Source organism: Petaurus breviceps, unplaced genomic scaffold, assembly GCF_028583685.1.
Source record: "Petaurus breviceps papuanus isolate PSGF00001 unplaced genomic scaffold, PetGlider_PUasm1.0 172, whole genome shotgun sequence".
NCBI lineage: Eukaryota > Metazoa > Chordata > Mammalia > Diprotodontia > Petauridae > Petaurus > Petaurus breviceps.
The window spans coordinates 396,722-411,252 of NW_027185755.1; the positions used below are offsets into that span (position 1 = coordinate 396,722).

A 14,531-nucleotide genomic window follows, 5' to 3' on the forward strand; every position below is an offset into this window, starting at 1 on the left:
ACTGGAGGTCTTCCCAGATTAATTATGTTTGGGGAAAATCACCGATTCAATAAATATTGATGATGTTTATGCTAGGCATATCAGGGGAAATAAAAATGAAGGAAAAATGCTCCTTTGTTCTTAAGAAGTTCAATATAGCTTCATACCAGAAGAGGCCTTCTGGGCTTGCCTGGCACAATTTGGGAAGCCCTAGAGCTGTGTCAGCAATTAAGAGCACAGGCTAGAGGCAGCTCATGACTTGGTGTGAACTGGCACAAGATGCCTATGCCAGTTACTTAGCCATCCCTCTAATTCAGACTTTCCCTTACCTTCTAATGTATATGCACTAATACAGATATCAGAATGCTCCAGAACTACAGAAGCTGAGGATGGTCACATAACCCCCGAAAAGACAATGTCTAGGTCTGGGACTTACCTGTAAAAGGACCATTTAAGCAGGAACTGTCTCGCTGCCTTGGGGAAACTGGGGCTGCCAGCATGGTGCTTTAGAACCTGAGTGACAACATTATCGAGCCATGTGGCCCACTGATCCAGGGAGCTCTGCTGTTGCAAAGTCAGCTTGAAATCCTGTTCCAGCTTCTGTACTACGCTCTCTTCACACTGGCACACCCATGAGGCTTGTTCCTGTGAGTAAGAACACAAGGAAATCAGGAAAGAATTCAATAACAGAATTGAAACAAGTGGCTCTAAAGTATATGAAAACATGAATGATTGATAATTTCTTCACTTCCATTTCTAATAATACTTTCTATGAAATGGTATAAAATTTGGGACACAGTATAGAGCTTTTTTCATAAAACTCAAAATTCAACAAACATTTAAAATAAATGCTTATCATGTGCAAAGACTGTGCTAGCTTTAGGAATATAATTTTAAAATGACACAGTCCTTGCCCACAAGGAGTTTATATTTCACTTGGGAGAGGATGAGGATATGACGAGGAAAAGTATAATACAAAGGGAGTAATGAGCAAGGAAAAAAGACAAAGCACCCTAGGATATTTTATTTAAAAAAAAAAAAAAAGGAATTAATTCCCGAGCTGAAGCAGTTGAAGGAAGATAATGCTTCTAAAAGGCAGAAATAAGGAAGAAATGATTGATTCTCTGCATGGGACATGGCCTGTGTGAATGCACAGAGGCAGAAGATGGAATGTCAAGTCCAAGGAATAGCTAAGTGCAGCTCAGCTGGAATATAGACAGTATGAAGAGGAATAGAGTAAAATAAGCCTGAAAAAGTTGTTTGGAATTAGATTTTTGCAGGGTCTTAAATTGCAGACTAAATAAATTATATTTTTGTCCTTGAGACAATAAAGAAACAATAAAAATCTTTGAGGTCATTGTTTTACCAACTTCATAAAAGGGTAAACTAGAAGTTAAGAGAAAGCTGAAAAATATGGAGGAACCCCAAACTGGAATGAGTGTATTCTGCAGAGCCTTGTGATGGAGAAGAAACAAAGTTTATATGAAATATAGCCCCTTACCTCATAAAGCCTTCCAATACATAGGTATAATACAAAAAAAATCTCATGAGTTGAGGAGGACCCTAGAGTTATCTAGTCTGATCTCCTTTCTACCACATTGGTAGCAAGTGATCATTTTAGTCTTTGTTTGAAAATCTATTGTGAAGGAGAATTCACTACCTCCAGAGAAAGCTCATGCCATTCCAGAAATCTCTAGTTATATATTATTACATTAGATTCAAGGGGGGAAATTATTAACAGAGTATGGAAGGAAGTGGAAGGAAGATAGAGAAGGGATCTTGCTACTTATGAGTTGGTTTTCAATGGATGGACAGTAATTCAGTGAAAATTAAAGAATAGACAGTTTCAAACATAAGTAACAATGTGAACCTCAGCATGGAGCAAAGGAGGTATTTGAGGAACAGAGAATAGTCCAGTTTAACCAACATAGAGAATGCATAGAGGAATAATAATTACATATAGGAGCCCAGATGGCAGAGTAAAAGCAGGGACTTGCTTGAGCTCAACCCCAAGCCCCTCCAAATACCTGTAAAAAATGACCCTAAATAAATTCTAGAGCTGCAGAACCCACAAAATGACAGAGTGAAACACATCTCCAGCCCAAGACATCCTGGAAGAACCAATAGGAAGTGTATATCACACCAGGCTTGGAGTGGAGTGCAGTCTGGCATGGGCTGTGTCAGGTACAGACAGGGCTAGAGTAGGCCTCAGTGGACTGAATTCCTGGCAGCTGTGGCTATTTCCAGACTTCTCAACCCATAAACGCCAAGAACAGCATGGAAGATAAGTGGGGCAACTCTGTGGGACCTAGGTGAAAGAGAAGCACACAGTCTGGCCCCAGCCCAGGGCAGCAGAGGTGGCAGCAGCAGTGGCTGCTTCCAGAGCTTTGGGCCCACAGACAGTGAAGGATCCAGAAGCTGATACAAAACCCCAGAAGCCTGGGACAGTACACCTACCCCCAATCCCACTGGAAGGAGAATCCTGCCTTGACAGAGAGTTAAAAAGTCAAATATTTGGCTGGCAAGATGAGTAAACGGCGTAAAAAATGTCAGACTATAGAATCTTACTTTGGTGACAAAGAGATCAAAACACACACTCAGAAGAAGACAACAAAGTTAGAGCTCATACATCCAAAGTCTCCAAGAAAAATATGAATTGGGCGCAGGCCATGGAAGAGCTCACAAAGGATTTTGAAAATCAAGTAAGAGAAATAGAGGAAAAATTGAGAAGAGAAATGAGAGAGATGCAAGAAAATCATGAAAAATGAGTCAACAGCTTGCTAAAGGAGACCCAAAAACATACTGAAGAAAATGACATCTTTAAAAATAGACTGGGGCAGCTAGGGGGCACAGTGAATAGAGCACCAGTCCTGGAGTCAGGAGGATCTGAATTCAAATCCAGCCTCAGATACTTAACACTTACTAGCCATGTAACCTTGGGCAAGTCTGTGATAGTAATGGCAATTAAAGATTCCCCTGTATTGGCTTGGTTTTCAAATTGATTGTATTAAAACCCAGAGCTTGTTAATCCCACCTGTGGGATGGACTTTTTGATGTGAAAAGAAAGTCCTGACTGGGAGGAGCTGGTGACGTAGATTTGGAGAGACAAGAGAGAGGCGGAAGTTTTTTTTGGAAGCAGCACCTCGTGTAGAGGGAGAGACTAAGAGATTGCTGGTGGCCGCTTTGAATTGCCCTGGACTTTTGAGACCTGCCCCCTGAGCTGCCAAGGACTGAGGAGACATGGCTGTTTTGCTGGTACTTTGTCTGTCTGTTTTGATGTTATTTTGCCAGATTTGTCCACTGGTGAAAGACTGTCCTGTTGAAGAAGTCCTGGAACCTGGCATTTGGTTAAGAAGGCCTGAGACTGTCCTGCAGACAGAGAGTGAATACTGTCCACTGGTGAGGGACAGTACTGAGAGTGAATACTGTCCACTGGTGAGGGACAGTACTGTTGTTGCAGGGGTCTGGAGACTGTCCGGCAGACAGAATGAATACTGTCCACTGGTGAAGGACAGTGCTGTTGTTGCAGGGGTCTGGGAGCCTTTCTGTTGGTTTAGAAGCCCTGAAGAAGGATTTTCTTGTTGTATGTTTACAGAAATCCTGGGAGAGGGCTTTGCTAATGTGTTCAGGGGTTCTAGGACTGTTCTACAGACAGAGGATAAATTCATGAAGGGACTGGCAATGTATCTTATGGCCTTGCTAAGCCTTGTCTCCCCAGGAACTAAGATTGCTGAGAACTTGCCTCGTGTCAAGATGAAGAAAAGACCTCCATTTGGGTATTAAGTGCTGTGTTTAAACTTGATGTAACTCTGGGGTAGATTCAATTGTGATCCAGGGGTGGGGAACTTTTGACCTTTTTGTGTTCTATGGTTGAGCAAATGAATGTATTTTACTTATGTTTGGAAACTAATCTCCATTTGAGAAGAGGGGCTTTGTGGTGGACTTAATTAAGGTATAGCCTAGGGGTGGAGAAGTATTTGGAACAGAGACTTTGTAATTGATTGAATGATTGGAAAGTCCTGGGGTGGGGTAGGCCTTGGAGATGATTTAATCACACTTAGTAAATGCTGTATTTTGAATGATGTCATGTTTTGATCTTCTCTGTTCTGGGTTTGTTACTGAATAAAATAGAGAGCACCTATGCTGGTATTTTGAACCTGGGAAGTTGCCTTTGCTTGGTATTACATTACAAAGTCAAAACCACAATTGCCCTGCCTTCTCCCCTCCAAAAAGAAAAATTTAGCATAAGAGGTCCAAAAAGCCAATGAGGAGAAGAATACTTTAAAAAGCATATATGGCCAAATGGAAAAGGAGATCCAAAAGCTCACTGAAGAAAATAATTCCTTCAAAATTAGAATGGAGCAAATGGAAGTTAATGACTTTGTGAGAAATCAAGAAATCATAAAACAAAACCAAAAGAATGAAAAAATAGAAGACAGTGTGAAATATCTCACTGGAAAAATTACTGACCTGAAAAATAGATCTAGGAGAGATGATTTTAAAATTATTGGACTATCTGAAAGCCATGATCAAAAAAGAGCCTAGACATCATCTTTCAATTAATTATCAAGGAAAACTGCCCTGATATTCTAGAACCCGAGGGTAAAATAGAAATTGTAAGAATCTACCAATCACCTCTTGAAAGAGATCCCCAAAGGAAAAATCTTAGGAATATTATAGCCAAATTTCAGAGTTCCCAGGACAAGAAGAAAATATTGCAAGCAGCCAGAAAGAAACAATTCTAGTATTGTGGAAATACAATCAGGACAACACAAGACCTATAGCATCTTCTATATTAAGGGATCAAAAGTCTTTGAATATGATATTACAGAGGTCAGAGGAGCGAGAATTAGAACCAAGAATCAATCACCTACCCAGCAAAATTGAGTATAATGCTTCAGGGAAGGATATGGTCATTCAACGAATAAATGGGGGACAGGATAGGATGGAGGAAAATATAGTTAGTCTTTCACAACATGACTGTTATGGAAATGTTTTGCATAAGCACACATATATAACCTATATTGAATTGCTTGCCTTCTCAATGAGGATGGGTGGGGAGGGAAGAAGGGAGAGAATTTGTAACTCAAAATTTTAAAAAGAAATGTTAAAAATTGTTTTTACATGCAACTGGGAAATAAAGATACACAGGCAATGGAGTAGAGAAATCCATTTTACCCTACAAGAAAATAAGTGGGTGTGGGGTGGGGGTGTGGGGGACAGGACCTACAATTCTGAGGCAATATCCCCAGACTTCAGCATAGAATAGAGAATTAAGAACTACTGATGAACATGACATGAGATGGTCAATACCTGCCAAATGTTCTAAGTTACTCATAACCTATATTCTCCCTTCCTCATTTCCGTCACCAGTCATTCCATAGAATCTAGGAATCTTAGAACCATTAAGTAATAGAGAGTAAAATATCATTCATTCATTTCTACTCATTTTAGAAGGAAAAATATTAAGAAATCACCTGCACATTTGCAAAATCCACTCGATTTAGGTCACTGAGCATCTGGTTTATCTGGGAAGTGTTTTGGAGGACCGCCCGGGCCGCCTGAGCAAGGTGGTTCAGGGATGTGTATCTCCGCAGAGTTTGTGCAAAGGCACTCACTACTCCAACCTGTGACACAGAGGATACTGTATGAATAATGAGTGTGGACTTCTTGTATAGGGCTTACTATGTGCCAGGCACCTTGCTAAGTGCTTTACAAATTCCCTTATCCCAGTCTGTTATCATTCCACCTCTCCCTCTGCGCTTTGCAAACTCAAAATTTGTTCTTTGTCCTCAACAAAACCTCCAATCTCTCTGCTCCTCAATTCTTTCAGGCTATCACTCACTGCTGCACTGCAACACTCACCTGCCTTCATAACCTGAGCCCCTCCTACCTTTCCAGTTTTCTTATACCTTACTCTGTCCCTCCCTCCCCAACATGACCAGTGCTCCAGTGACACTGGCCTCCTTGCTGTTCCTCACACAAGGCACTTCATTCCCTAACTCTAGGCATTATTTTCACTGACTGTTCCCCATGACTAGAATTCTCTCCCTCCTCAACTCCATCTTCTGTAAGAAGGCTGCACTAATCCCCCTTAATGCTAGTGCCTTCTGATGAGTATCTCCAGTGTATCCTTAGCATAAGGCCTGGTACATAGTAGGTGCTTGACAAATGCTTGTTGATTTGATGATATAATTATAATGCAATTAAGGCAAATAGAAGAACATTAATACATCTGGAAATATTTTTACTGAATAACACAAAGTTAAAAACAAAACCAGCTAGAAAAGTACACACTGTGGCTATATGATTCTATTCTGCCTCCATACCAACAGCATCCTTACCCAACCAATGCCTGTAGGATTTTCCCACCATTTCCCCCTCTCCCTGACTTCTCTGCTTTCAGCTCCCTTTTATATGCTGTCTCCTTCCATTGGAATAGAAGTTCCTCGAGGGGAGGGATTATCTTTTTAGTCATACATTTGTGTTCCCAAAATTTAGTAGAGTGCCTAGCACATAGTAAGCACTAAATAACTGCTTTACCTATCTATATGAGAAGAAAAGGGAATAAGGATAAATGAATAAAGAATCCAGATGAGGACCTGTTATATTTATTACACTAAAATTAATTTACATGTAAATCATTACTAAGCAAGTTTAATTAGTTGTGCTGATACCCAGTTATATAACTACAGATATATGTATTTCCATCCTTTTGTTTCATGTGCTGCCATGGTTAAAAAAATTCATCACCAACTGGCTAGCCAGCACAAATGGGAATTAATGACAAAAGATGGGAAGTCATTTCTCTTCTAGCTGTGCTTTTGACCCTAAGAACTTTGCCACCATGACTCAGATTCCCTTCTACCTCAAAACTTCTCTTAGTACCTGCAGTCTTCTCACCCTACAATATCCCTCTGCCATGCCAGCCCCCCTCTCTCATTGGAGAATTCCATTTGGGGCTCCATTTTGGACTCAGACCAACTTTGCTTCTTTCCCTTCCTGGTCACGCTTCTAACTCCAAAATCTTGCCATCATGTCCCCATCTTATTTGCCTTCACTCCTCCAAACTCTGTTATTTTGTTTTGTCTTCCCTACTAGAATATAAGTTCCTTGGGGGAAGGAACTGTTTTTCTTTTTGTTCTATTTGTATCCCCAGTGCCTGACACATATAAGTGCTTAATAAATGTTTGTAACCTATCTACCAGTCACTGTTGGAGGGGATATGGGATGATAGGCAGACTGATGCACCAATGGCAGAACTGTAAAGTGGTCCAGTTATTCTCTATTTCAATTTGGAATTATGAAAAAAAAAAAAGGTATCTAAACTATCTACAACCATTGCCCCAGTGATCTTACCACTGGGCATATATCCTGTATAAGTAACAAAGGTTTACTATACAACAAAATATTCTAGCAGCATTTTTTTTGTAGTAGCAAAGAACTAGAAATAAGGTGAGTGGTCACTGATTGAAAAATGGCTGAAAAAACGATGGTATATGGATGTAATAGAATATTATTGTGTAGTAAGAAATGACACATGGAATTTACAGCCTTTGACACTGGTAATCATCTTCTCCTTGATACCCTCTGCTTTCTAGGTTTCCATAACATTATTCTATCCTAGTTCTTTTCCCACCTATGTGATCACATCTTCTATCTTATTTCCTGTATCTCTGTCTAGGTTATAGAGAGGCTATCTTCTAGGGCTCTGTCCTAGGCCTCTTCTCTTTTCTCCATACAATTTAGCTCCAAAGGATTCAATTATCATCTCCATGCTGATGATTCTCTTCTAACTTCCAGTCTTACATTTCTAACTGCCTATTGGACATCTCAAAACAGGATGTCCCATAGATATCTTTCATTTAACATGTCCAAATTAGAACATCTCTTACGCCTAAATCTGCCTAGTTGACTATCCAGGCTTGCAACTTAGGTGTCATTCTCAACTTCTCACTCCTCACATCCAATCTGTTGCCAATTTTTGTTTTACCTTAATAATACTTCTTCTCTTCTCTGATACTATCACCACTCTGACATAGATCTTTATCACATCATACTTAGACTACTGAAAAAGACTTCTGGTTGCTCTCCTTGCCTCAAGTCTCTCCTCATTCCTGTATATCTTCTGCTTGGCTGTCTCACTGATCTGACTGTTACCCTTTAGCCTTCTCCCCTCACTCAGTAAACTCCAGTGGCTTCCTAACACCTCCAGGATCAAATATAAAATCCTCTGTTTGACATTAAAAGTCCTTCATTACCTGGCCCCCTCCTAGCTTACCAATCTTCTTATACCTTGCTCTGTATATATATGGGTTCCCCCACCCCCCAACACACAAACTCCAAGATCTAATGACCCTAGCCTTCTTACTCTTCCTCTAGTCTACCAACTGTCAGCATTTTCACTGGCTGTCTCCCATGCTTGGAATGCTTTCCCTACTCATTTCTACCTCCTGATTTCCCTGGCTTCCTTCAAGTCCCACCTAAAATCCCACTTTCTACAAGAAGCCTTTCCCTATCACCCTTAATGCTAATCCTTTCTATTGATTACCTCCAATTTATCCTGTATATATCTTGTATGCACATTATTTGCATACTGTCTCCCCCATTAGACTATAAACTCTTAGAGAGCAGGGTCTGCCTTTTGCATTTTTTTGTATCCAGAGCACTTAGCATAGTTCCTGTTTAATAAATTTACTAAGTAACTGACTGGAGAAACATGGGAAGATTTGCATGAACTGAAACAGATCAAAATAAACAGAACCAAGTGAACAATATATAGACTACAACAATATAAATATAAAGATCACTGAAGGGAAGTTGAATTCTGAGTAACTGAAAAGCCAATGAAATTCTGAGAGAACAATGAAACGTACCTCCTTTATGGCCAAAAGGTGGGGTACTACACAGTACTCCAGATGTGTTCTATCCAAGGGTAGACCTCCCTCATTCTCAGATTATGCCTCTATCAATGAAGTCGGAGAATAATTATTCTAATTACATAAAAGAAGGAACTTGACTATCTGATGGAAATAACTATTCATGTTTTCCAAGGTTAGAGGACAATATCCACCTTCTTCACATTATTCTCATATTCTGATTTGATATGGTATATTAGGATAGTGTACATTCATACTTGGCTTTGTGACTTAAATCATTACCTCTCACTCAGCAGTCTATCCAGAGTAATTCATTCAGTCATTGTTTACTGAGGGATTTACTCCCTAGAACACAGAATTTGACTAGACTTGGTGTTCCAATCAAGATTTTCTGATTATAATTTAAGTACCAACAAATAACCTATTATTGACTCTTTTTTCCAATTACCTTTGTTTGAATGATCTGCTGGGGAAAATCACTCATAGCATTTGTCAACCAGCCTTCTAAGCTCTTTGCAAAATTTCGAATTGCCTGTGTCAAGGTACCTATAAAAGAAAAACCAAAATATTAACAGTAGATTTTCTTGTATAATAACTTATTACAAGTAAATCTTTCTCATGCCACTCTCTTACTTTCCATCTCATTTCTGTCCCTCTTGATATCTCACTTTAATCTACTTAACCTATATGACCCAGTAATCAGGCACCAAATCAGTCTTCCTAAAACATAATTTTATTTGTATCATTATTTGTTCAAAAACCTTAACTTCCTATTTCCTACCAATTAAAGTTCAGACTCTTACACCTAGCATCCAAGGCCTTTACCATATAGCTCATCTTATCACATATTTCACTGTATTCACGATATACTCTAGGCAAACTGAACAATCTGACAATTCCTGAGCAGAGCTGGAACTTCTCCATCTCCATATCTTTATTCAAGCTGTTCATTCAACCATCCACTATCATTGCCTAACAGAATCTTACCCATGCTTCAAGACCTAGTTTGACTGTTGTCTCCTCCATGAAGTTTCCCTCGATTCATCCAGACTGAAGTAATCTCCCCGTCCTCTGAAGTCCCTTAATACTTTATGTCCTTTTGGGTGGCACATCACATTTTGTACTGTTTATTCGCTACTTAACAACCTTTTTTTAATGATATGTTAAAACTATAAAGTCCAGAAAAAGTAGTATGAATGATGTAACAAAGGATGATTAAGAAAGATAGATAAAAATCTGGCCTTCAGAAGGGAAGAACAATATATAGCATACAGGAAAGTTATTCCTTCTCTCTACTGAGAACAGAATTAGAGGAAAATGCATTTCATTTGTGTCAAGAAAGATATAAATTAGAAGGAAGAATTTGTCTAAATTCCTGTTGCTTGTTTGCAAACCATTTGGTACTTAATCATATAATGTCTGACATTATGTTTTATGTATGCAGTTCCTACACCAGTATCTAGCACACTGCCTTGGGCACAGTTAAAGTGGATGTTTCTTGAATGACTGACTTAATGAATCTCCACCAAAAAAGCCTTCTTTTATGGCATTTAAAATTGTGTATAGCACATAGTGGGTACTCAGTATACACCTGTGAATCCCATGACTGATATATCCTTCAATATTCCAAGAATCGGTGGCATCATCTCTATAGGTACTCCCTTCATGAATGCAGCCTCTCAACATCTGGAAAAGTGTCCATGTCAAGAGTTTTAGCTTATAAAACCCCAGGTCACCTCCATTCCACCAGGAGGCTTTGGTGCACAGGATGATCAGATATTAAAACAAGTTACCAAGGAAGGGTGTAGAATATGCCACCAGATATTTTTATGAAGATATTCCAGCAGCATCTATTTTAGATGGTCCAGATGAAGTAAGGACCAGAAGTGTCACCTCTAAAAAAGTCTATTGTAGCTAGCTCTACTCCAACCAAATAAATAATGATCTTTCCCAAGAAGTTTGACACAAATATGTCTGTCAGTATTTCCAAGATCACAAAAACTAATGTGGTTACCAATTACCAACATGGCCAGTTTATAAACATATCCTAATGAAGACACTCAGGAAAGATTAACTTTAGTTAAAATGCCTTCTTAGTGCAGTCAACCTCTTTTTGCCAGCATAGGAATTAATAGCCTCAGACAGTAATGACATTCTTTTTCTCTTCTACATTTGGTAATAAGGAAAAACATCTAGACTACAGAGAAAATATCTTAGGCACTAACTATATTAAGATGTTGTTGTCATAAGTTATATTTTGTACTATGTAGCTTAGTATACATAAGGACACAAAGACAGGTTTCTATCATCAAAAGACTAGAGCTGAGCTAGAATAAGAATTTGGAACAGAATTTGCTTACTGGGCACCGGTCTCAGCACATCAGGGATGAGAATCTCCACCAGAGCCTGATACAGTATGTGATCACAATTTCTCATCCATTTTAATATAGGGTCATATTTACACAGTGTAATAAGCTTTTCCTTTGGGATGGCAGCAACTTCATGTTCTTCTTCACTGTATGGAAATGGGCAAAATAACATCATTTGCATTCCATGTAGCTATTTTAAACCATACCATTCTGCAAACTAATGCAAGGAGAGGTTGCCTGATGAAAATCTATTGAAAGACACTAGAAATAAGCAGAAAGTATTAACATGCCCAGGAATTCGGAAAAATCTATATTTTTAGGTTTATTTTTCTATTACCAGGCCCCTCCCACTCCTCTGTTTTTCTCCTGGTTCAGATTTCGTGTTACAGTGATGCTTCTTACCTGTTTATAAATAGCTGTTGTCTCATCCTGCACTTTGCAGGAAGCTGTATACTTTTTAGAGGATATATTTTAGCTAACTTCACTAACTAGCAAATTGCATACAAAAGTTATTTCTAGTATTTTTAATTCAGTTTCATGGAGCTCTCTGAAATACATATATATTTTTAATTCAAGTTGAAAAGTTTTAGGGTCAGCAACCTGAACCCATCAGTATACGTCATGACAATTAAATAGAAAACAATACTGTTTGTTCTTTCTAAGGTTCTCTCTAGGAGGCTGGGTGGTCCTAGAGTCAGGAAGATCTGAGTTTAAGATCAGCCTCAGACACTTACTAGCCATGTGACCCTGGGCAAGTCATTTAGCCTCTGTTTGCCTCAGTGTCCTCACCTACCTATGAGACAATATTTATAAAGAACATTTGTAAAGGACATAACAGGTTCTTAATAAATGCTTGTTTCCTTCCTTCCTACAACTTTGTGTCATTTAATTATTTAAGAGTGGTCAGCAACCTGTGGCCTGCAGGTTGGATCTGAACTAAAAAGCATTCTCTATGAAGCAGGCACAGGTGGAGATTTAAAGACCTAGAATCCAGCCCTGAACTTGGCTAGGACAGATGTTTCTCAGAGGCTGAGAAGGTCTAGAGGTCATGGGGCAGAATCTAGCCTGGAGACGAAACTTGCGTAGGTTACCATCTCCTGAGTTAGATGACCATAGTTCAGTCATTCACCTGGAAGGCAGAGCAGTGGAACCTTCACCTGAAGGCGGTTTTGAACTCCAGAATGACAGCCACAGCTTCTCAATGTAATGAAACTGAAGATTCATTACAACATCCAAAGTTGCCTAAAAATAAAGATGACTTTTTAAAAATAGTGCTTATCACATTAAGTTGTGCTTCCTTACTGGCAAAGCATTTTATGAACTGGACTAACATCGTGCCCTATGGCAGTTAGACTGCATTTATCTTTTTCAGGAGGTTTCTGTAAGCAAAGCACTTTGCAAAATCTTAAGAGCATTAAAGAAATGCAAGCTATTATTGTTACCAAAGAGAGCACACAATGTCTGGGACATACACAGTGCTACTCAACTAGATGGGGAATGAGATGAACAAAAGGCACAAGAGGTCTTGATTCAGCTGCTTGCCCAAAGAGGGAGAAACCACTATGTAAGCCAGAATCAGGCCCTATCTCTCTTATGCACATAGGCACGGAGTAGGTGCTCTATTAACACTTATGTCCCCTCTACCCTCCTCACTGGGCTCTCTAGTTTCTATCCCTAGACTTGCAATGTTCATTGCTCTTCATTCCTTAAATTTAAGTTGCTCCTTTCCCCCCTTTACCTGCTGAAATCTTTCTTATCCTTTAAAACTACCCTCAACTGCTTCCCTGATCTTCTTCACTGCTAATGACATTTCCCCTCAGACCTCACATAGAATTTTGTTTGTTAACTCTGAGATCCACTTATTATTTATCATAGGTCTGGATGGATGTTGTACTTGCTACCCTAAAAGAGTGTGAGCTCCTTGAAAGAAGGAACCACATCTTATCTAAATTCTGTATCCCAAAACTAGCACAACACTCTGCATACAGTTGACATTTAATAGGGATTTATTTGCTTACTGATTACTATGATAAAATGTTTACAGCATAAATATCTCATGCTACTGAAAGCACACTAAATCTGCCCTGTGCCACCTCAAAGTTAATCACAAACTCCTTGAAATCAAAGGTTTCCTTTCTTCAAAACTTTTTTATCACCAGTATTTATATCACAGTACTTTGTACATATTAGGCACTCAATAAATGTTTGCTGAATTACTCATTAATAATAATTATAAGAATACTTAGGCAATGAAATTCCCAAACAGAGAATTAACTACTTTTTAGAACTAAGGCACAGATAACAAAATAAGACCACACAGAAAGTAATGCAGTCACCTCGCAATGTCTTCTGTAAAGAACTTGTAGGGTCTTTATGTCGTTCACAGTGATCCCCTCCTGTAAGAATACACTGCCTAGGTCAGGAGCTGGGAACTCTGGAAAGACATGGGAAACGTCTAGAGAGTAGAAAAGACAAAAATAATAGCAAAGGGAATATTAGAAAAATGACTGATAAACCAAAAAGTTAGATCAGAATACAGAGAGAAAAAAAACAACAAAGGCCTGGTCAAAGCATATGACCAGAAACAGTATTTGGAAATCATAGTTGCTTAGTACTGTTAGCAAATGGATATAGAAATATGGCAGCTAGATCTAAGATCTTTATTAAGCTCATATATCCAAAGGAATGCAAAGAAATTTATAACAAGAGCAAAAGGTGCCATGCAGATAGATCTATTTTTAGTCAAGAAAGTCCTCACTGTGATGGCAAGAAAGTGGGTGGGGAGGGGGTCCTAAAGGGTAGTCTTCTTCAAGTTTTTTTTTTCTTCCCTTTTGGAGGGCAACTGGGGTTAAGTAACTTGCCCAAGGTTATATGGCTAGGGTGTGTGTGTGTGTGTGTGTGTGTGTGTGTGTGTGTGTGTGTGTGTGTGTTAAGCGTCTGAGGCCAGATCCAAACCCAGGTCCTCCTGACTTCAGGGCTAGCATTTTACATGGTCTTTTTCATTTTCATCCCTAAGGGTTTAATGCCCACATCTCTGGTTCCTTCCTGTAACCTGACTACAGGTACTAGGCACCTGGACTACAATAGGTACTAGGACTACAACACCTAGCATATAATTAGTTTACTTGTAGTCAGGCATCTCCTTTGGATGACAATGAGGAAACTGTGTTGTTTTATCAAGAAGACTGGGTAAATTTCCAAGAATGAATGTCACCATTTTCCAAAAGATAGGTCACTGCTTATAGCTCATCTGCCTAGGAGACATCCACACTGCTTTCTGGAGGCCATCTGAAGCTGTCTCTCT

General features: G+C 39.2%; 1 protein-coding gene and 1 long non-coding RNA gene across 13 annotated transcripts in view; one reads left to right on the forward strand and one right to left on the reverse strand.

Moving 5' to 3' along the window:
* The window catches only part of LOC138157342 (uncharacterized), an 86,905-nt gene that overhangs the window by 39,572 nt on the left and 32,802 nt on the right, over positions 1 to 14,531 (forward strand). The window lies entirely within an intron of this gene.
* The window catches only part of RFX2 (regulatory factor X2), a 177,618-nt gene that overhangs the window by 8,395 nt on the left and 154,692 nt on the right, over positions 1 to 14,531 (reverse strand). For 6 of the 7 annotated variants that reach the window (XM_069082845.1, XM_069082846.1, XM_069082844.1 and 3 more), the window contains 6 exons: positions 13,564 to 13,682; positions 12,357 to 12,469; positions 11,219 to 11,373; positions 9,307 to 9,404; positions 5,457 to 5,606; positions 416 to 624 (listed from right to left, as the gene is read on the reverse strand). In XM_069082845.1, coding sequence (XP_068938946.1) covers positions 416 to 624; positions 5,457 to 5,606; positions 9,307 to 9,404; positions 11,219 to 11,373; positions 12,357 to 12,469; positions 13,564 to 13,682 — 844 coding nt within the window. Of the gene's footprint in view, positions 1 to 320; positions 625 to 5,456; positions 5,607 to 9,306; positions 9,405 to 11,218; positions 11,374 to 12,356; positions 12,470 to 13,563; positions 13,683 to 14,531 lie in introns of those variants that run through there. The other variant, XM_069082847.1, reaches the window with a different exon arrangement.